General features: G+C 64.7%; 6 protein-coding genes across 6 annotated transcripts; 2 read left to right on the top strand and 4 right to left on the bottom strand.

Moving 5' to 3' along the window:
• Positions 1-68: 68 nt before the first annotated feature.
• On the bottom strand, positions 69-5,167 carry AMSG_12225 (uncharacterized protein; the record flags this gene model as incomplete). Its single annotated transcript, XM_013899557.1, has 2 exons — positions 3,005-5,167; positions 69-2,192 (listed from the first exon to the last, which is right to left on the bottom strand). The coding sequence occupies exons 1-2, from the start codon at positions 5,156-5,158 to the stop codon at positions 69-71; spliced, it is 4,278 nt and encodes a 1,425-aa protein (XP_013755011.1). The 5' UTR covers positions 5,159-5,167.
• Positions 5,168-6,548: 1,381 nt separating this feature from the next.
• Positions 6,549-7,995, top strand: AMSG_09012 (iodotyrosine dehalogenase 1). The gene is made up of 2 exons (XM_013899507.1): positions 6,549-6,690; positions 7,012-7,995. Exons 1-2 carry the CDS (start codon positions 6,583-6,585, stop codon positions 7,831-7,833), a joined length of 930 nt encoding a protein of 309 aa, XP_013754961.1. The 5' UTR covers positions 6,549-6,582; the 3' UTR covers positions 7,834-7,995.
• Positions 7,996-8,622: 627 nt separating this feature from the next.
• On the bottom strand, positions 8,623-9,448 carry AMSG_09013 (uncharacterized protein). Its single transcript, XM_013899508.1, has 2 exons — positions 9,324-9,448; positions 8,623-9,081 (listed from the first exon to the last, which is right to left on the bottom strand). The coding sequence occupies exons 1-2, from the start codon at positions 9,407-9,409 to the stop codon at positions 8,691-8,693; spliced, it is 477 nt and encodes a 158-aa protein (XP_013754962.1). The 5' UTR covers positions 9,410-9,448; the 3' UTR covers positions 8,623-8,690.
• A 504-nt stretch (positions 9,449-9,952) lies between these two features.
• On the top strand, positions 9,953-13,836 carry AMSG_09014 (BTB/POZ domain-containing protein KCTD5; the record flags this gene model as incomplete). The annotated part of the gene is made up of 3 exons (XM_013899509.1): positions 9,953-11,780; positions 12,180-12,818; positions 12,845-13,836. 3 exons carry the CDS (start codon positions 9,953-9,955, stop codon positions 13,792-13,794), a joined length of 3,417 nt encoding a protein of 1,138 aa, XP_013754963.1. The 3' UTR covers positions 13,795-13,836.
• AMSG_09015 (uncharacterized protein) lies at positions 13,706-14,841 on the bottom strand (the record flags this gene model as incomplete). The annotated part of the gene is made up of 2 exons (XM_013899510.1): positions 13,706-14,642; positions 14,756-14,841. The coding sequence occupies 2 exons, from the start codon at positions 14,839-14,841 to the stop codon at positions 13,796-13,798; spliced, it is 933 nt and encodes a 310-aa protein (XP_013754964.1). The 3' UTR covers positions 13,706-13,795.
• An 871-nt stretch (positions 14,842-15,712) lies between these two features.
• Positions 15,713-18,659, bottom strand: AMSG_09016 (transketolase domain-containing protein). The gene is made up of 2 exons (XM_013899511.1): positions 18,603-18,659; positions 15,713-18,329 (listed from the first exon to the last, which is right to left on the bottom strand). The coding sequence occupies exons 1-2, from the start codon at positions 18,614-18,616 to the stop codon at positions 15,824-15,826; spliced, it is 2,520 nt and encodes an 839-aa protein (XP_013754965.1). The 5' UTR covers positions 18,617-18,659; the 3' UTR covers positions 15,713-15,823.
• Between the last annotated feature and the right edge of the window lie 65 nt (positions 18,660-18,724).

An 18,724-nucleotide genomic window follows, 5' to 3' on the forward strand; every position in this document is an offset into this window, starting at 1 on the left:
GCTGGCTTTTCTGCTCCTTCGGAATGCTTTTTATCGTTTCGCGTCGTCTTGCCCTAGACATGTTGCAACTACGCAACGTCCTTGGTCGCCGCCGAGCCCGGGTTGTACTCGGTTCCGTTGTGCTTGCCAAACGAGGTAGTGCAGCGAGCCATGACTGGCGAGGCCCGCGAGATGGCATCGTTCTGGTAAAAGTTGTCGATGACGAGCTCGATCGGCGTGTTGAGGGCACCGTTGGAGGTGGCGGCGCGCATGGCGTCAAAGGCGAGGTCCGAGATGGCCGCCGAGGCGAACGGCGGGGTGTCCGGCACAGCCATGTGCGGGGCAACGGCAAAGAGGCGGGCCTGGACCTCCTCGGCCGTGGCGTACGGCAGCGGCTTGCCCACGACCTCGGAGAGGGCGCGCGGGATGGCCCAGTCCGGACGGGCGTGGCCGGGAGTCGGCGCTGCGCGCCGGGTCCGCTGCACGCGCCCTTCTGTGTTGACGTACGTCGCCGTCTTCTCGGTGTACGCCGCACCCGGGAGAATGACGTTGGCGCGTGACGCGCCGGCGTCGCCGTGCGAGCCCTGGTAGATGACAAAGGCGTCATCCGGAATCGACGCCGGATCGTAGTCGTCGGCGCCAACGAGGTAAACAACCTTGGCGGGCGCCTTGTCGGCGCCGACGCCCGGCACAAAACCGACGTCGAGCGCTCCGACACGCGACGCGTCGGTGTGCAGCATGTTGATGCCTGCCCACGACGACTCGCTCGACACCTTGAGGTGCGGGTACTTGTCCGCGAGCTGGGCCAGGAGGCCTGGCAGCGCCGCCGCGTCCTTGCCGGCCCACGCGCCCTTGCCCACCACCACCACCGGCCGCTCGGCCTTGGCCATCGCGTCAGCGAACGGCGACGTGCCGTCGGCGAGTGCCTTGAGCGCCGCCAGGTCGGAGCCGAGATGGTCGTAGTCGTACGTCAGCTGTGCGCCCTCGGCGCCGATGTACCCGATGTCCAGCAGGTCGTAGTTGCGGAGCGCCTTGCGGATCCGGGTGTTGATGATGGCAGCCTCGACTCGCGGGACGGCGCCCACAAGCAGCAGTGCGTCGGCCTCCTCGAGCGCCTCGATGGTGGTGTTGAACACGTAGTTCGGCCGCAGGTCCGCAGACAGCGCCGCACCGTCCTCATGCACCGTGTTCTCCGAGCCGAGCGAGTTGACCAGGTCCTTGACCGCCATCAGCGTCTCGGCGTCTGCCATCGGCCCGGCAACAGCCTTGAGCGCTCCGTTGGCCAGCTCGGCCTCGGAGAGCGCCGAAATCGCCTCGGCCGCCGTCGCCAGCGCAGTCTCCCACGACACAGGCTTGTGGTTCACCATCGGCACGTCAAGCCGCTGCGCCTTCAGCCCATCGCACGCGTACCGCGTCTTGTCTGAAATCCACTCCTCGTTGACGCCCTCGTGCAGCCGCGGCAGGATCCGCATCACCTCGGGCCCACGCGTGTTGACCACAATGTTCGAGCCAACCGCGTCAAAGACGTCAATCGACTCGGTCGCCTTGAGCTCCCACGACCGCGCGGAGAATGCGTACGGCTTGTTCGTGAGCGCGCCCACAGGGCAGATGTCCACAAGGTTGCCAGACACCTCCGAGCCAAACATCTTGGACACATACGTCCCGATCTCCATCTCGTTGCCGCGCCCGGTCACGCCGAGCATCTCCACGCCGGCAACCTCGGTCGCAAACCGCACGCACCGCGTGCAGTGGATGCACCGCGTCATCACCGTCTTGACCAGCGGGCCGAGGTCCTTGTCCTGCACCGCACGCTTGTTCTCAAAGAACCGCGACCGGTCCGACCCGTACACCATCGACTGGTCCTGGAGGTCGCACTCACCTCCCTGGTCGCAAATCGGGCAGTCGAGCGGGTGGTTCGCGAGGAGGAACTCCATCACGCCCTCCCGCGCAGCCTTGACGTTGTCCGTGTCCGTCATCACAACCATGCCCTCCTCAACCTGGATTGCACACGACGCCATCGGCTTGCGTGCCTTCTCAATCTCCACAAGGCACATCCGGCAGTTGCCCGCAACCGCAAGACGGTCGTGGTAGCAGAACCGCGGAATCTCGATCCCAGCCACCGCACACGCCTGAATGATCGCCATTCCCTTGGGCACAACAACCTCCTGCCCATCAATCGTCATCGTCACCATCGGCACCTCCTCGCTCAGTCCCTCCAGACTCGGCGCCGCAGACGTCCGCGCCGCCCCGGACAGCGCCGCCCGTCCAGCCAGCACTCCAGCGCCTGCCCACCAAAGATACCAGCCCATGCCTCACACACAATAAGTACTTGCCATTCCCTCCTACCGCAGCCAACACCCCACACAAGCCACCCTCCCCCCTCCTCCCTCCCCCCCTGCCTTGCCGACGCAGCGTAGGATGGCCGTCCAAAAAATTAGCCGCGGCCCAAGCCCCCGTCAGCAGCGCTGCCTCCGCCACCCTCCACACACTTGCGCTCACCCCTGCCAACCTCCGACCCACTCCATTGCCTCGCCTGCTCTTTCTCCTTCGCTCTACTTGTTTCTTCACCTCGCTGACTCGTTCCTCTCGCCCTCCTGCCTCGCCTGCCCGCCCGCACGTACGCTGAACAGCACCCACACGGAGCATCGGGTGAATTCGCAAAGTTGTGTGTTGGAGGCATTTGTCCATTGGCTGACTCGGGCCAGCCATGCCAGCTGCTGGCCGTCGGCCTCCCGCCCGCCGCTCGACCAATCTCTCACTCTCGCTCTTGCTCACTCGCTTCCTGCTTCGCCATCCAAATAGGACACACGGCCACTTGCACTTTTGTAATCATCCGCATACATGCATGCTTGCTTGCCGGCTAGAAGCGACGGATCCGTGGCGGGGGAGACATGGCGAGTGAAGGCGGTGCCCACATGGGCAGGAGTGGGGACATGGCCGACGGCCCGGCGGCATGCGCCGGGGACGGTCGCGGCGGCGAAAAGGCCCACGACAGCGGTGGGTGTGCCGGCGGTGGGTGTGCTACCGCTTGCAGCTCCGGCATCGCGTCGGGCCGCGGCTCGGCCGGGTACCGCGCAAGGAACGAGGCAATCATGCCCTCCAAGCTCGGCTCAAAGTCCTGCTTGACCACCCGGCCGGTACCTGGCTCGATAAAGGTGTGCGACTGGACAAGGACCGGGCGCGGCTTCTTGAGAGCAAGGACGGCATCGCGGAGCTCGAGCCAGTCGCCGACAACGTCGGCGTAGGCCATGAAGAACGCAGTGCCGCCTGCGGCGTCGCCGGTCGACTTGTACGTCTGTAGTGCGGTGAGGAACTTGGCGATGGCAGGAATGCCGACAGTCGCAATCTTATCAGCATCGACGCTGACGTGCAGCTCAGGCTCACGGTGGATGGTGACGAGGCCGTCACCTGCCTCGAGCATGACCCGCAGCAGGACAAAGCGCGCGTGCATGTGGGCCTGGTGCCATGCGCCGTCGTCGGGCGAGAAGAACTCGAGAGCGCGCACGCCGGCACGCGCCATGGCCAGCCAGTTGATGTACGCCAGCCGGGCTTGCTCCTCAGCCCCAGTGTGGCCAAAGATCTCCAGCACCTGGGGGTTGACACAGAGGAAGAGACCAACGGCTTCGGCCCGGCACTCCTCGTATGCTGACGAGACCGAGCCGAACTTGGACGAGTACGTCTCACCCGGCCCGTACCAGCTCGTCACTGGCTCGCCGGTCAGCGGAGAGACGGTGGTCTCGCGGTCAAAGTTGAGGCTCCCGTCGCCGGCTGAAGCCAAGATCTTGCCCGAGCCGTGACCAAGCAGCTCGTGAAGGCCAACCTGGACCTCAAACGCGGGCCCGTGCAGCGCCTTGTACTCGGCCTGGTCGCTGTCGGCGAGGAGCGGAACGGCTTCGGTGGTGTTGGCTGACGCCGCGAGCACGTTGCCGAGCGAGACGTTCTTGAACCCGGTGTTCTGCCGCACCTCGTCATAGTTGGGAATGTTGATGCCGGCCGGAACGCCCGACGAGCCAAACGAGACAACATCGAGCGAGGTAAAATCTGGCCGCCGGAAGGTGTCCTTCTCAAAGGCAGCACCCCACGGGAGCTGGGCCAGAAAGGTTGGCGCGGCAGAGACGAGTGCGTCAAACTTGGCCGAGCCGGCGGCGTTGACCACCGCCACAAAGCCCTCCCACTCGCCGCGGACGCCAGCTGGGTCACGGTACGACTCGATGAACCCGATGTTGGTCTCCACCGCAGGGCCGACATCGGTCACCCACTCGCGCTGCGACTCCTTGTGGGCCTCGATCGAGCCGCGGGAAAACGACTCGATATACTTGCTAATCATCCGCACCTGGGTCGGGTTGGCTGCGTACTGCCTCGCCCGCTCCATGTACCGCACCACGGCCTTGAGCCAGTGGGCGTGGTCGCCAAACTCGAGCGCCACCCGCCATCCGCTCTCGCTACCCACGCTGTAGGCGCCATCGGCATCGGTCTCGAGCTCGGCAAGCCCCGGGAAAATGCCGGCCACGCTCGGGACGGCCTCGGTCTCCACCGATGCGATGCGCAGGAGGAGCAGGTCGTCAGCGGTGTCCGAGCGCCACACCCGGGTGTTGTACGGAGACACGCCGTGGCGGTCCATCCAGCTCTGCAGCGCGGTGACCGCATCCTGCGAGATACCAGGCCCGTAGTACATGGTCACGCCCGCGCCTTCAAAGCCGAGCGTTGCGGTCGTCGCATCACTCGCCCACATGGCGTCGGCGACGGCGGCGAAGCGGGAGAGCAGCTCTGCAGTGAGACGAGGCGCAAAGGCACCGCTCTCCAGCAGAGCTTTGACCTCGTCGGGCGACGCAGCTGGCACAAACTTGCGATCGCCAAACGAGGTGTAGTTGCCCATGTTGCCGTAGAACCGGGCCGAGTACAGCGCCAGTGCATCGACAGCATCCAGGCACTCTGGCGCATTGGCATCGAGAACAGCCTGCTTAAGACCCGCCGGCCCGCCCGACCACGCCCACATGGGATGCAGCCAGTCAAAGATCAGCGGAGCCTCGGGCGAGCACTGGGTGAGGCAGATGCGGGCGCCCCACCAGGCCGCCTGCGACATAAAGTGGGCGTACGCCTTCTCCCGCTCGCTCAGCCCGTCCCACGCCTCGGTGCACTCGAGCACCAGCACGTTCTGGCTCTTGCACACTTCAGCCATTGTTTCCTGGCGAGAGAGTAGTCTTGGTGCTATCTAAGGGTGCTTGTTGCTGTTGTAGAGGCGTGGCAGTGGCAGTGGCAGTGGCAGTGGCAGCGGGAAATGGCTGGCACCGTGGGTCGCTTTGCCACCACCCACAGGTGCGCCGTATCGTCTTCTCTGCGGCGATTGCTTTGGTGCATGGCTTTGGGGTATGTGGGGAACCGGTTGATCCTAGCTGTGGCAAGACGCGTGCAGCAGAAAGGGAGGTGCTAGCTGGTACGTTAATCGGTGTCGCGCGCTGCAAGGATGACGGCAGTGCGGCGGTCGGGGCGGATGCAGACGATGCCCCAGACCCAGGCCGAGTAGGCGTAGAGCTCGGCGTGCCATGGGGAGAGAAAGGCGTACCACTCGCAGGCAATGATGGTTGGAGACGCATCGGTACGGCTGGCTTTGGTCTCGTCGGCGAGCGTGATGCCAGCTGCGGCCGCCACGGCGGACCAGGCCTTGGCAAACGCGGCGTCGGGTGTGGCCGACGCCCCGTAGCATCCGCCGACAACCGCGGCCGATCGGAACATCTCCAGTGCCTGTCGAGGAGTCTGGCGCTGACAGCTCGAGCCGCTCGTAAAGGCCATGCTGACCGCATCAAGGACGGTCTCACACGCCGGCGTGCAGCTAGCATCGCACGCGGCTGGCTGCAATGGAAGCGGCCCAGCCAATGTGATGGTCGCGCCCTTGATGTGTCCGTTCGATCCGCGATGCCAGGTAGCAACACACTCGAGGGTGCCGGCTGGTGACTCATCGTACGCCGTCTGTGCGCAGGCCTCCATAGCCTCGGCGCGAAACGCGACGCATCCGTCGCATTGGCATCGGCTGCCGTCGGGGGATGAGAGCGGTGAGAACGCCGAGTTTCGGGCCGGCACCTCGGAAGCGTCAACCGGTAGACCGAGCTCGACTTGCCCGTCTAGCCCGTCAAGAGTGCCGTCTGCAGCCATAGTCCAGTCAAGAGTGCTGTTGATGGTAGCTTAGCCGTGTAGCGCACCGGCGTCCGTCGCCGTTTACCCTGCGACTGCGTCGCTCATCGAAGCCACGCGTTTGTCTCCGTCCCGCCGGCAGTCGCTTCGCTTCCAAAGCCCAGAACTCGAACAGGCAGTGGAGGTAATGAGCAGAATGTGGAGCAGGCGATTGTGAGCAGGTAATGAAGCTTGCGACAGCGCTGCAGCTGCCGTACCCCACCAGTCCAGTGCGATCATGCGCGCGCAAGCTGTGTGTTTTTTCCATTGTTTGCGACGCGACGACAGCCATGACTGGCACATGCGGGTGAAGTAGCCGGGAGGAGGGGGGGTAGGGGGAGGGGGGGGGTGTCTGTCACCGCAACCGCGTCGTGGCTTTGGCCTCGGTCACCCGTCTGTTGTCAGCAGGAGACTTGAGCTATCCTGTCGAGAGCTATGGAGAGCCTGTGGCCTGTGCTGGAGGCGCTCGGAGTGGCCAGTGCTGATGGTGTGGTCAAGACACTGACACTGGCTGTTCCACTGATTGCCACTCTGTGGTATTGGGTATGGCCATGGGGAGAGGAAGAGGGAAGAGGGGGAAGGGGGGGGGGGGGATACTCATGGTGTGTATGTGTATGTATGCGTGTGATCGGTTGGGTGGTGGGGTCATGGCTGACGGTGGTGGTCATGGCTGACGGTGGCTGATGGTGGCTGGTGGTGGCTGGTGGTGGCTGGTGGTGGCTGGTGGTGGCTGGTGGTGGCTGGTGGTGGCTGATCATGGCTGATGGTGGGTGGTTATGGTTGACGGTGGCCGGTTATGACTGGGCATGGCTGATGGTGGCCGGTGTTGGCTTGTGCGGGCGGATGGTGGCTGGTCATGGACAGAGTAACCGATCTTTGTTCTCGGTCCCGTGGCAAACAGCTCATCCGTCGGGCTACTGCGAGCGGTATGATCCGCGCCACTACTCGGAAGAGGTGCGTGGCTCAGAACTGGTGGTGGAGAATGGGAATGCGCTGGAGAACGTGCCGTCGGCTGAGCACGACCTCGCGTATCCGCACAGGCGGTTCGCGCCGACGATCAAGAGCCATGCCGAGCTGCTGGCGGCGTCACGGGCACACTACGAGATGATGAACTCACGGCGGTCGTGCCGGTTCTTCTCCACGGCGCCTGTCCCGCGCGAGGTCATCGACAACATCGTGCTGACTGCTGGCACGGCACCGTCGGGTGCCCACATGCAGCCGTGGACCTTTGTGGTGGTCTCGGACCCGGGCGTGAAGCGGGCCATTCGTGAGGCCGCCGAGGCTGAGGAGCGGACCAACTACGACTCGCGGATGTCGGAGGAGTGGAAGCGCGACTTGGCGCCGCTTGGCACCGACTGGCAGAAGCCGTTTCTCGAGCTTGCGCCGTACCTCATTGTGGTCTTCAAGCAGACGTACGGGGCACGGCCCGATGGGACGCGGGCGACGCACTACTACTTTGAAAAGTCGGTCGGCATCGCCACAGGCATGCTCATCGGTGCCATCCACGCCGCTGGGCTCACCACTCTCACCCACACACCCACGCCGATGGGCTTTCTCTCTTTCATCCTCCAGCGCCCGCCCAACGAGAAGCCGTATCTCTTGCTCCCGGTCGGTTACCCGGCCGAGGCCGCCACCGTGCCGGACCTCAAGCGCAAGGCGCTGTCAGAGATCATGACTGTAGTGTAGCGTTCGAGCCATTTACATCGGGGGAGGAGGCAAATGCACGCGCATCAACGTAACCCTTTACGGTACGGAATAGACAACTTGTCCATCGCGCAAGCCACGCTCCGGCGACGCTCCACAAACGTCGCAACGTCCATGAAATGTGTAAAAGAGTAGCACAATGTGTTCATGGCTGCCACAACAGAAAACAGTCGGCGATGCAGGATGGACGCCGCACGCGGCACAAGAGGTCCGCCGTCGCGATCGCTTACCATGAAGCTTCCGGCCAGGGAGGCAGTCGCATCGCAGAGCGGCTTGTTGGGGAAGGTGGTGATGACAAGCAGCCGCTGCAGAAGGACGCTTTTACTTGCGCAACGGCGCGGAGCTGGCGGTGAGGGCGTCGATGACGTCGTAGAGAAAAGCCACGTGAGTCGTTGCGGGGCGTGGGCTTGCGTCGGCGTACGCGTTGATGAGCGCGGCGTCCAGAATCTAGTACAAGGATGGCGTGCCACGAACTTGCGCGGCCATGCCGACCAGCAAGCTCGTCCGTCGCAAGACGTCCTCGCGCTCTCCCGTCTGGCCGCTGTGTTCAACTCTGTCATGCTCTCCTTCCCGGTCGTCGGGGTCGTCAACGACAAGCTCCGCACCGTCCGCGCCCGCCGCTCCTCCGGGTCGGCACCGTACGGCACCTCGCACGCCTCGCCCCATGCTCCCAGGCGTCCGTGACCGCGATGGCAACTCAGGCATCCTCCAGGCGGGCGTCTACGTGTCGACCGCCATCACGTGCGGGCGCGCCTCCCACCCACCGGGAAGTCAAGCATCATCGAGTTGTTCACTTAAAGACGCGCGACAATGCGTCCGAACGACCGTACCGTCAAGGGTTAATGGCCGACGGGGAGGAGGCCGATGTTGGCGCACTGCTTGAATGAGCCGAACGAGACAATGTACTCGGTGCGAATGACGATCGGCGTCGGGTGCGTCACCGTCGGCGCGGTGATCTCGGCCGTGTAAACCGTCAGCGACGACGTGTTCGTGTCCTTGATGAAGGCCAGCGAGTGGAAGTCCGAGCTGTCGTCCTCGGCGTACGAGATCTGGAACCCGCCCTGCGGGTACTTGGCATCGTAGTGGTTGAGGTTCTTCTGGAACACAATCGTGTGCTTCTGGCCAGACATCAGCCACACCTCGGGATCAGTCGGCTTTGCCCCGCCGCACGGGCCGGTCATCAGGCCACACGCGTCGGCATGCGGGGCGTTGACGCCCTCCAGTGCCGTCCTATCGTCCGTAGTGCACCATCACGATCACCACATCATATCATCCAAGCCAAGAAATAAGTCGCACTCTCCAAAAAGTCACGTGCACGGCATCCCCCTGAAAAAAACCCCCTTTCCCTCCCTCGTGCGACTCTCTCCGCCTTTTCTTCTTTGTTGCCCCCTTCCCCCCCCCCTCCCCCCCCCCTCCCCCCCTCCCCCTTCCCTCCTCCGTCAGCCACCACCACCGCCACCACCACCACCTACCGCTGTGCAGGGTTGAACATGCACACGTGGGCCAGGGAGACAGCCATGAGGCAGGAAAAGACAGCAATGATCACAGCAAGCTTCATGTTGGACGAGTGTAGAGTGCGGTGTGGCCTGTCTGTCGCTGTCGGGTGGCTGTCGGGTGGCTGTCGATGTCGATGGCTGGCCGGGAGCCCATTGATCGATAGCCAGCGATTGCATTTGGGTTGGCAGCCAGCCATCGGCGACCAGTCAGCCATCGCCTGTTCATCGCAAGTCAGCCATCGCCTGCTCATCGCCATCGGCAGCCAGCCAGCCATCGCCTGCTCATCGCCAGTCAGCCATCGCCTGTTCATCGCAAGTCAGCCATCGCCTGCTCATCGGCAGCCAGCCAGCCATCGCCTGCTCATCGCCAGCCAGCCAGCCATCGCCTGCTCATCGGCAGCCAGCCAGCCATCGCCTGCTCATCGCCAGCCAGCCATCCCTGTGTGGTCGGCAGCCAGCCATCCCTGCCTTGTGCATGTCTAGCTTGCTCTCGGTGGTGCGGCGGTGGGTGTGGTCGGCAGCCAGGACATGTCGGTCGGCGAATGAAACCCCGTCTGGGCGCAGAGCCACCGCACTCGCTCCTCCCTCCCCCCTCGACCACTGCCATGGCCGACAGCGGCCAGCCTGCGGAGCCACCGGTGGTGCTGGGTGCAGAGGGCGAAGGCCCTGTCCCAGAGCCCTGGGTCCGGCTCAACGTGGGTGGCACGCTCTTCACCACCACCCGGGCCACCCTCGGCCTGTGCCCCGACTCGGTCCTCGCCGCCATGTTCCCGCTCTCCGGCCCGCCCTCGCTCCCCATCGCCCGTGCTGCCGATGGCGCCTACCTGCTTGATCGCGAGCCGGCCTACTTTGGCCCGCTTCTCTCCTACCTTCGCTCAGGCGCCGTCTTTATCGATGCCGGCATCGCCGCCACGGGCGTACTCCACGAGGCCCGCGCCTTTGGCATCACCCCGCTCGTCGCCCTGCTCGATGCCCAGCTCGCTGATGAGGCCCAGCCCAAGCTCGCTCCGGCCCTCTACCTGGTCGTCCGCTGTGTCACCCTGTATCAGGCTGGTCGTGCCCGGACAAACATCGCCTACATGGGCCCACTCTCCCGCCGCAAGCGAGAGCGCCTCGAAGGCGTTTCGCTCTCGCCTGCGCTCAACATGCTTGCCTCCTGGGGCTGGCGGCTCGTCACTTCGTGCGGCAAGGGCGGCGATCATGAGAAGTTTATCTTCTCCAAAACCCCCAAGTCGCTCCGCTCCGCCCGCCGTTACATCGATACCATCCTCTCGCCCTCGGTCCGCCACGACCCGATGACTGCTCTCCGTTCAGAGTTTGATCCGCCGGTCGACTCGGACACCGAGGCCGATACCCAGCCCGACTTTGGCTCTGCATCGCTTTCCTCCTCTGCCGACTCGTCGTCGGCTGAGCCCGACATGCCCGATCCTGAGCTCGACGCCACGGACCCGGCCGCCTCAGACCCAGCCGCCGGCATCGCCGTGACTGCCTCGACCCATGCGCTGGACGGTGGCGCCGGCGCAGCTGAGCACGCGCTGCACCGTGCTGTCCAGCGCGCGCGCCGTGCCCGTCGTAAGCGTGACTCGACGGCCCTCGTCTATCCGGTCGAGGAGCTCTTCCGCGCCGACGACGAGTGGATCTCGCTTAATGTCGGTGGCAGGATCTTCTGCACCACACTGCGGACTCTCCGCGACCGTGCTCCGGCCTCGATGCTTGCGCACATGTTCCGTCCGCTCACCGAAGGTGACGAGCCGGCCTCGCCTAGTGCCCCGGCCTCGTTTGCCTGGCACTCGGCCCGCGACGCCCACGGCAACTATCTACTCGACCGCGACCCACGCTACTTTGGCCCCATCCTCCACTACCTCCGGACCGGCAACCTAGTTGTCGACCCGGGCGTATCGCTCGAGGGCATCCGCGCCGAGGCGCTCTTCTTCCAGATTGCCCCACTCATCACCGCTGTCGAGCAGCGCCTCAACGCTCCCGACGAGGCACCGCTCTTCCAGTACCTCATCGTCCGCTCGGTGACCCTCTACTACGCCTCGCGCGCCCAGGTCAAGGTCACGATCCGCGGGCCGTACAACCGCTTTCGCGACACAGACCTTGAGAACCTCTCACTTGCCCAGATCTTCAACATCGTCGCCGCTGATGGCTGGCGACTGCAGTCGGCCTCAGGCAAGGGAGGCGACCACGAGAAGTTTGTCTTTGAGCGCCCGTTCTCAGACGCAAACCACCCTTCGGTTCTCGAGCCACTCCTTCCGCGCAATGCATCGACCCTAGATCCCGCAGGGCCTACCCCCGCTGCAGCTGCATCCGCCGCCGCCGCCGCCGCTCTCAATCCGCGAGGCGCCACCGCCATCCCTGTAGGCGCCGGCGCCGCCATCGCCGCCACCACTGCCGCCGCCGCTGCTGCTGCTGCCGCCACCGCTGCGCTGCGTTCACCCGCCGCCACCACCACCACCACCACGACCACCACCGCAGCCGCCTCCTCCTCCTCCACCCGCCACCGCACCTCATCCTCATCCTCGTCGTCCTCGTCCGACTCGTTCTAGCGCCTTGCTCCTTGCTCGGCCGTGATGATGACCGTGGCCGCACCAATGAATGTGCTCCCCGACTTCAGCCGCCTGCCCGGCGTCAGTCACCCAACATCAACCACCACCATGCCACCCACGAGCCACGCATCGATCGTGCCCCGCGTGCCAGACTGGCTGTCGTTCTGCTCCCGCTGCGCCGACTGCCTGACTCGGCTCCTCCCTCGCAGCCACCGGCACCTCCCTCCCCCCCCCCCTTCCCCCCCTCCCCCTGACCTGTATCCACACTATGCCATGACGACAGCCGCCTTTCTCGCCTCTGTCCTTGTCCTCGACCTCGCCTTTGTCCTCACCACCACCGCCACCGCCACTCCCTCCTCCACCCAGCTCGACCTTGTTGTGGTCGGCCTCGGCCCGTCAGGCTTGACTGCCATGGCCACCGCCGCCGCCGGCCGCATCCCGGTCCTCCGCCCTCTGCAGCATCTGCATCCGGCAGGTTCTGCCCTAGCCGACGCTCTGCCGCTACCGCTGGTCCATGCCCTCGCTCTGGCTTCCGACGCCGGGCTGGCGAGGCTTGACGGCCGATCCGATGCCCCCGCTGCGCTCCTGGTCGATGCCCACGCTGCGCCGCGGGCTGACGATCCCCATCACTCTGGCTACGGCCTTGCAGAGTCAGCGCTGGACATGGTGTCCTCCGACGTCGCTACCGCGCTGAACGTGCTGGCGGTCGGCGATGCTCCGCCAGGAGGATCCTGGCACGCTATGGCCGCGCACATGGCCACCCTCTCGCCTGGCGAATGGATGGCCTTGCCAGGCATGCCGTTCTGGCCATGGCTCCTCTGCTCGACGCCGGACGCTCTGTTTAACGCAGTCCTTCTGCCTCATCACGCCGATGCTGAGCATGAACTCCGGGCCGAGCTGGCCGCCGTCACGCCGCAGCTCTGTGCGCCGAAAACCTGTCTTCGACAGCGTGGCTGCGATCGCTCGATGACGCCACTCTCCTCCGCGAAGCCCTGGCTTTTGCCCGTCCGCGCCGCCAACTTGTTGTCGACTACTATGCAGCGTACCCCGCGGCCATGGCTCTGCCACCAGACACGATCAAGCATGGCTACCGTGTCGTTGCCGTGGACCTTGCGCCGGATGGAGCTGGCTTTGATCTCGTTGCGCTGCGGTGCGATGCGCCCGGCCCGCATGCCCCGCTCCGGCTCTCAGCCCGTGCTGTAGTCCTTGCCCTCGGTATGTACGGCAAGCCGAAGATGCTAGGCGTGCCCGGCGAGGACCTGCCGCTGGTTCACCACCGGACGGCGGCAGTGGACGACCTGGATCCTGACCTTGCCGCCACCGTGGTGATTGTGGGTGACGGTCTCTCGGCCGCCGATGCGCTTGCTGCGCTGCTCGGCGACGGCTACTCTTGTCGTGTCGTTCATCTGTTCCGAAGAGACACTGATGGCGAGCTTAGCCTCGACTCGTATCGCGGCGCCGATGACGAGTATCCTGAGTACGCACGCGTTCTTGAGCTCATGGAAGGCACGGCGACCCACACTCGGTATTCAGGGATGGAAGGGAAGGCTATAGCACGCATCACGTCAGCAGGGCAGGTAGTGCTGAGCGACGGCTCTATCCTTGTTGACGTCAGTGCTGTTCTTGTTCTCATCGGCTCGACGCCCGATCTCGGTCTGTTGTCACCATCGCTGTTGGAGCGACTTGGCATCGGGGCGCCTGACTCGCAAGATGTGCTCCGCAAGCCGCTGGCGGTCCATCCGCGGACCTTTGAGGTCCGCGCCGTACCTAGCCTCTATGCTGTGGGCCCGCTCGCCGGCGAAAACTTTGTCCGCTTCAATGTGGGCACCGCCCTCGCTGCCGCCTACACGGCGGTGCTCCGGGCGCTGGCAGCTACGCAGCACGCGGTAGCCGTTTGATTCAAAAGTACGAGTACGATGTGGCGATGTGGCGCTGCGACGCAACCTGCGGGCGAGGCACAGTAGGTGAGCGGCTTGGCCTGTGCGACGAGGCGCAGTCACCCATCGGCATGCAGACAGCCGCCGGCACGGGTCCTGCTTCCCGCGGCGAAACCGCTGGCTGCGCCACCTCCGCCTCCAACAGCGCCTTTTTCTTGGCCAGCCTACGGGAGCGCGCCTTGAGCGATGTTCGCAGCTTTTTGATCCTCTCGAGACGGGCACGGACCGGTCCGATCGGCGAATTTGCCTCGCGCTCGGCGTTGGCGTTGGATTGGCGGGTGTGGGCCGAGTCAAGAAAAGCGCGGTAGGCGCGCGTCGCTGCCTCCAACCGGTTCTTGGCATCAGCAGTGGTAGCTTCCACATCTGCGCGCTGCGCTGCCAGCTCCTCAGCCTCGGCACGCGCCACTGCCGCACCTGCAGTGGCAGCCGCCACCCTGTCCCGCGCCGACGTCTCCTCGGCCTTGAGCTGGGCGAGCGAGATCCAGCGCTCGTCGCCGTCCCCAGCATTTGGAACGCAGACGAGGCCGTCTTTGATCCGCATGCAAAGTGGATGATTGGCCATGCGGGCAAGGACGACACCGCGGCGATCGGCAAGGTCCTTGCCCAGTCCGGCCAGCTCGGCTTCGGCTGCCTCTGCCGCGGCTTCGGCAGTGTCGGCGGTAGCATCGAGACGGGCGGCGAGGTCGGCGGCGGCGGCGGCGCTTGATGCGGCAGCAATGCGGATGGCAAGAAGGTGCTCGAGGCTATCTGTTCCGGACCGCCGCATTTGCTTCAGCCTGTGCAGCCGCTGAAGGTCGTCCTGATGGCTCCTGTGGCGCAGGACGAGCGTGAGTGTGGCCCCCACAATGCGACCTTTTTTTCGCCGCGGTGGCGAGGCTGTGGCATGACCTGACGACCTTTTTCTGCACCGCGGGAGACGTACCGCTGGGCAAGCCGCAGAGCAGTGGTCACTTCCTGCAGATCAGCTTCAATGCGGTGGACATGGGCTAGAAGCTGATCGGCGTTCATGGGTCGAAAAGAGGGGCGGCCGGTCTGGCGACAAGTGCCGAGGAGAGGAGGGAGCGGTGTGGTGGTCGAGGCATACGCTGAGCCATCAGCCGAGCAGCAGATGGCGTGACGGGCTCATCACCCTTATCGGTACGGTCGTTCGGACGCGTTGTCGCGCGTCTTCAAGTGAACAGCTCGATGATGCTTGACTTCCCGGTGGGAGGCGCGCCCGTACGTGATGGCGACCGACACGTAGACGCCCGCCTGGGGGATGCCCGAGTTGCCATCGCGGTCACGGACGCCTGGAAGCATGGGGCGAGGCGTGCGAGGTGCCGTACGGTGCCGATCCGGAGGAGCGGCGGGCACGGACGGTGCGGAGCTTGTCGTTGACGACCCCGACGACAGGGAAGGAGAGCATGACAGAGTTGAACACAGCGGCCAGACGGGAGAGCGCGAGGACGTCTTGCGACGGACGAGCTTGCTGGTCGGCATGGCCGCGCAAGTGGTGGCACGCCATTCTTGTACTGGATTCTGGACCCCGCGCTCATCAACGCGTACGCGCTCTACGCTGCCGTGAGCCCACGCCCCGCAATGACTCGCGCGGCTTTTGTCTACGACATCATCGACGCCCCCGCCGCCAGCGCCGACGCTGTCAGCTCGCGCCCTCGCCGCCGGCGCCGACGCCGTCAGCTCCGCGCTGTCGCGCAAGTGGAAGCGTCCCTCTGGAGCGGCTGCTCGTCATCATCATCACATTCCCCAACAAGCCGCTCTGCGATGCGACTGCCTCGCCTGCCGGAAGCTTCATGGTAAGCGATCGCGGCCGCGGACCTTTTGTGCCGCGTGCGGCGTCCATCCTGCATCGCCGACTGTTTTCTGTTGTGGCAGCCATGAACACATTGTGCTACTCTTTTACAACAATCCATGGACGTTGCGACGTCTGTGGAGCGTCGCGGAGCGCGGCTTGCGCGATGGGAAAAAACTGTCCATTCCGTACTGGAAAGGATTAAACGAGGGCGGCAAAGGCGGAGCGCTGGCGCTCGAGGCGGAGCTCGCGATCGCGGGCAAAGCGGACAACGCCGGCGTAGATAGACTCGGTGTCGAGCTTGGCCTCGGCGATGACATCAGGCTCGAGGCCGCCGGTGCGCCAGCGGTCGTCGTGGTCAGTGGCAAGGGTGTACTCGGTGGTGAGCGGGCCGAGGTTGCGGAGCGGGAAGATGGTCTTGGTCATGGTGGTCACGACCATGCAATCGTAGTGAGCGGCGAGCGGCATGACCTTGTTGCGGTACTCCTCCGACTGGATGTCGAAAAGCTCCTGCGAGACGACCGAGACGATGCGGACGTTGATGCCTTCAGCCTCGAGACGCGGGATGAGCGAGACCAGGTTGACAGTTGAGGAGCAGCCCTGAACGAGGACGGTGCCCATGGGAGGCTCGTTGTCCGAGTACTCGCGAATGACGTATGCGCCCTTGGCGGCAGCGCGCGGGTCGGAGTCGGCAAAAGCGGAGCGGTCGGCGACGGCGAGGTCGGGGCGGGCGACGTGGACGGCAATGATCGAGGTGTTCTTGTTGGTGAGCGCCATGTTGAGGGCGGCAAAGTAACCCGGGCAGACGTCGTTGTAGTCCCAGAAGTACAGGTTAACGATGTGGCCGTTGGGGAAGAGGCGCCAGCACTGGGGGGCGTAGACACCAAAGTGCGAGCGGGCGTCGGCAGCGGTCTCGGGGCCCGAGTGGCCGGCGATGACGGTGACGGTGCCGAGCGCAAACGGCGAGTCCTGGTTCTGCTGCGAGAAGATGCGAAGCGGGAGGTAGAATAGCGGAGTAAACGCACCGTAGGTGCCAGTGGCGGCGTGGAACCCGTTGTGGACCGCCGGGTCAGCCGAGAGCGTCTGCGACGCAATGCCAGCCGCTGTGCACGCGTTGCCGGCCTCCTGAATGGCGGCCTTAAGGCGCGTGCCGGCCACGTTGGTCACCGGCGAGTAGTGGCCGGTCCAGTTGGAGTTCTCCAGATTGATCGAGTTCGAGAGGTCTGCGGCAATGGTCATGTACCGGTTGCCAGTCACGTAGTTGATCCACTTGCCAAACTCGGAGATGGCACGGCGGGTGCCCTTCTTGGTTCCGGCCGGTAGCGACATGCGGATGGTCTCAGTCATCTCCTCACCGGTCACCGGGTGGACCATGGTGAGCTCAACGGGCTCAAGCGGAATGTTGTCCACAAGGAGGCGCTCGTCGAGGAACGGGTCGGCCGCCGCCGGTGCCAGCCGAAGCGTCGTCTCGAACGACGCGGTGGCGGCTTCCCAGTCCGAGGCGATGCGGACGAGGCGCTGCGCGATCCACTTGCGAATGGCGCCGTCGTTGGCGTCGAGGACCGAGAGGCAGACGTCGATGTTGGTCTTGAACTGCCGGAGGCGCTCGGCCTCGGTGGCCGGCGGCGCGTCACGGATGCCGACAAACTCGACGCCAAACTTGGCCTCGAACGACTCGGCAAGCGCCACAAAGTACTCCGAGTTCATCTTCATCGAGTACGGGTGAGACGGATACGAGACAATCTGCTCAGTCGAGCCAACCTTGCCGTCCTTGGCTGCCGGCCACCAGCCCTTCACCGTGTGGGCAATGACAACCATCGGGCGGCGGTCCGCAGGGTCCGACTCCTCCATGGCCTTAAACGTGGCCAGCAGGTCGGCGTACGACGAGCCGTCGACAAGCTCGACCACGTTCCAGCCGTACGAGGTAAACTGCTCCACGATGTTGTACGAGTCGGCGTACTCGCTCGGCACCACGCCACCCACCAGTGCGTCGTCGATGCCGGCGTTGTTGTACGAGAAGAAGAAGCGGAGACGCTTGCCGACCTGCTGCGCAAGCGCAATCGTCTTGAGCTCCTGGGCGTGGCCCTCGGTAAAGGCAAACTCACCTTCGAGCGCCCAGATCTTGAGCGAGTCCGGCGCGCCGGCCGCGTCCCAGAACAGTGCCTTACCCGCGGTCGTCGCCGCGCCCACGCCTGATGGTCCGCCGTTGACGTCGTTGGTCACGTCGGTCGTCTCCGAGTGGCCCATGAGCGCGCGGATCCCGCGGATCTTGGCCTGCTCAAACAGCGGCTCGTCTGCCACACCAGCATCCTCCAGCAGAGTCTTGACCGCGTCCGGCGACCGCCGGAAGCCGAGCGCGTCGATGGCGTACATGCCGATCTCCGGATCGACCTTGTACGTGTCGTCACCCGTCGCAGCATGCTCGCGTGCCATCGACTCGTACAGAATCATCCACAGCGAGTAGCACGTCGGGATGCAGTGCCCGCCGGTGAGCATGAACTTGTCGGAGAACGGATGCTTCGGGTTGCGGATGTCATACCCGAGCGCACCGTTCGACGGCAGGCCAAGATGCAGCGCCACGTTGGCTGGCGTGTACGACATCGGCCCTCCAAAGTGGCCCGTCTGTGCATAGTTGCCCATCACCACCATGTTCATTGCAGTGATGAACCCAACGTCCGCAAACATCTGCTCATCAAAGTCCACAAGGCTATTCCCCCGTCCCCCCCCGCAGTATACCCCACCGATGTCCGTGGTGAGTAAGGCCATGTGACCCATGCCACCGCCACGCCATCACGCCCTCCACGCTCTCCTTCCGCCTCCACCACCGCCACCGCACATGTCCACGACCCCCCCCCCCCCCTCCCCTCATCCCCCATGCTCTCCTCCCCTCCCCTCCCCTGCTTCCACCCATCTTCACCTCCCTCCTCCCTCCCCTTCCCCCCCCCCCCCCCCTGCGCTTCACGCGTGTTCGTGTTCGTACTTGGAGGCCGACATGGTTATTCTGTTCTCAAGAAAGTTGAATGGAGAGGGGTGGCTGTTCGATGGATAGGTCGCGGGGAACGTTATAGTTTTACTTTGTAGTCGTAGTCGTTGTCGTTGCTG

This window comes from Thecamonas trahens, assembly GCF_000142905.1.
Source record: "Thecamonas trahens ATCC 50062 unplaced genomic scaffold supercont1.44, whole genome shotgun sequence".
In the NCBI taxonomy this organism is placed as follows: domain Eukaryota; order Apusomonadida; family Apusomonadidae; genus Thecamonas; species Thecamonas trahens.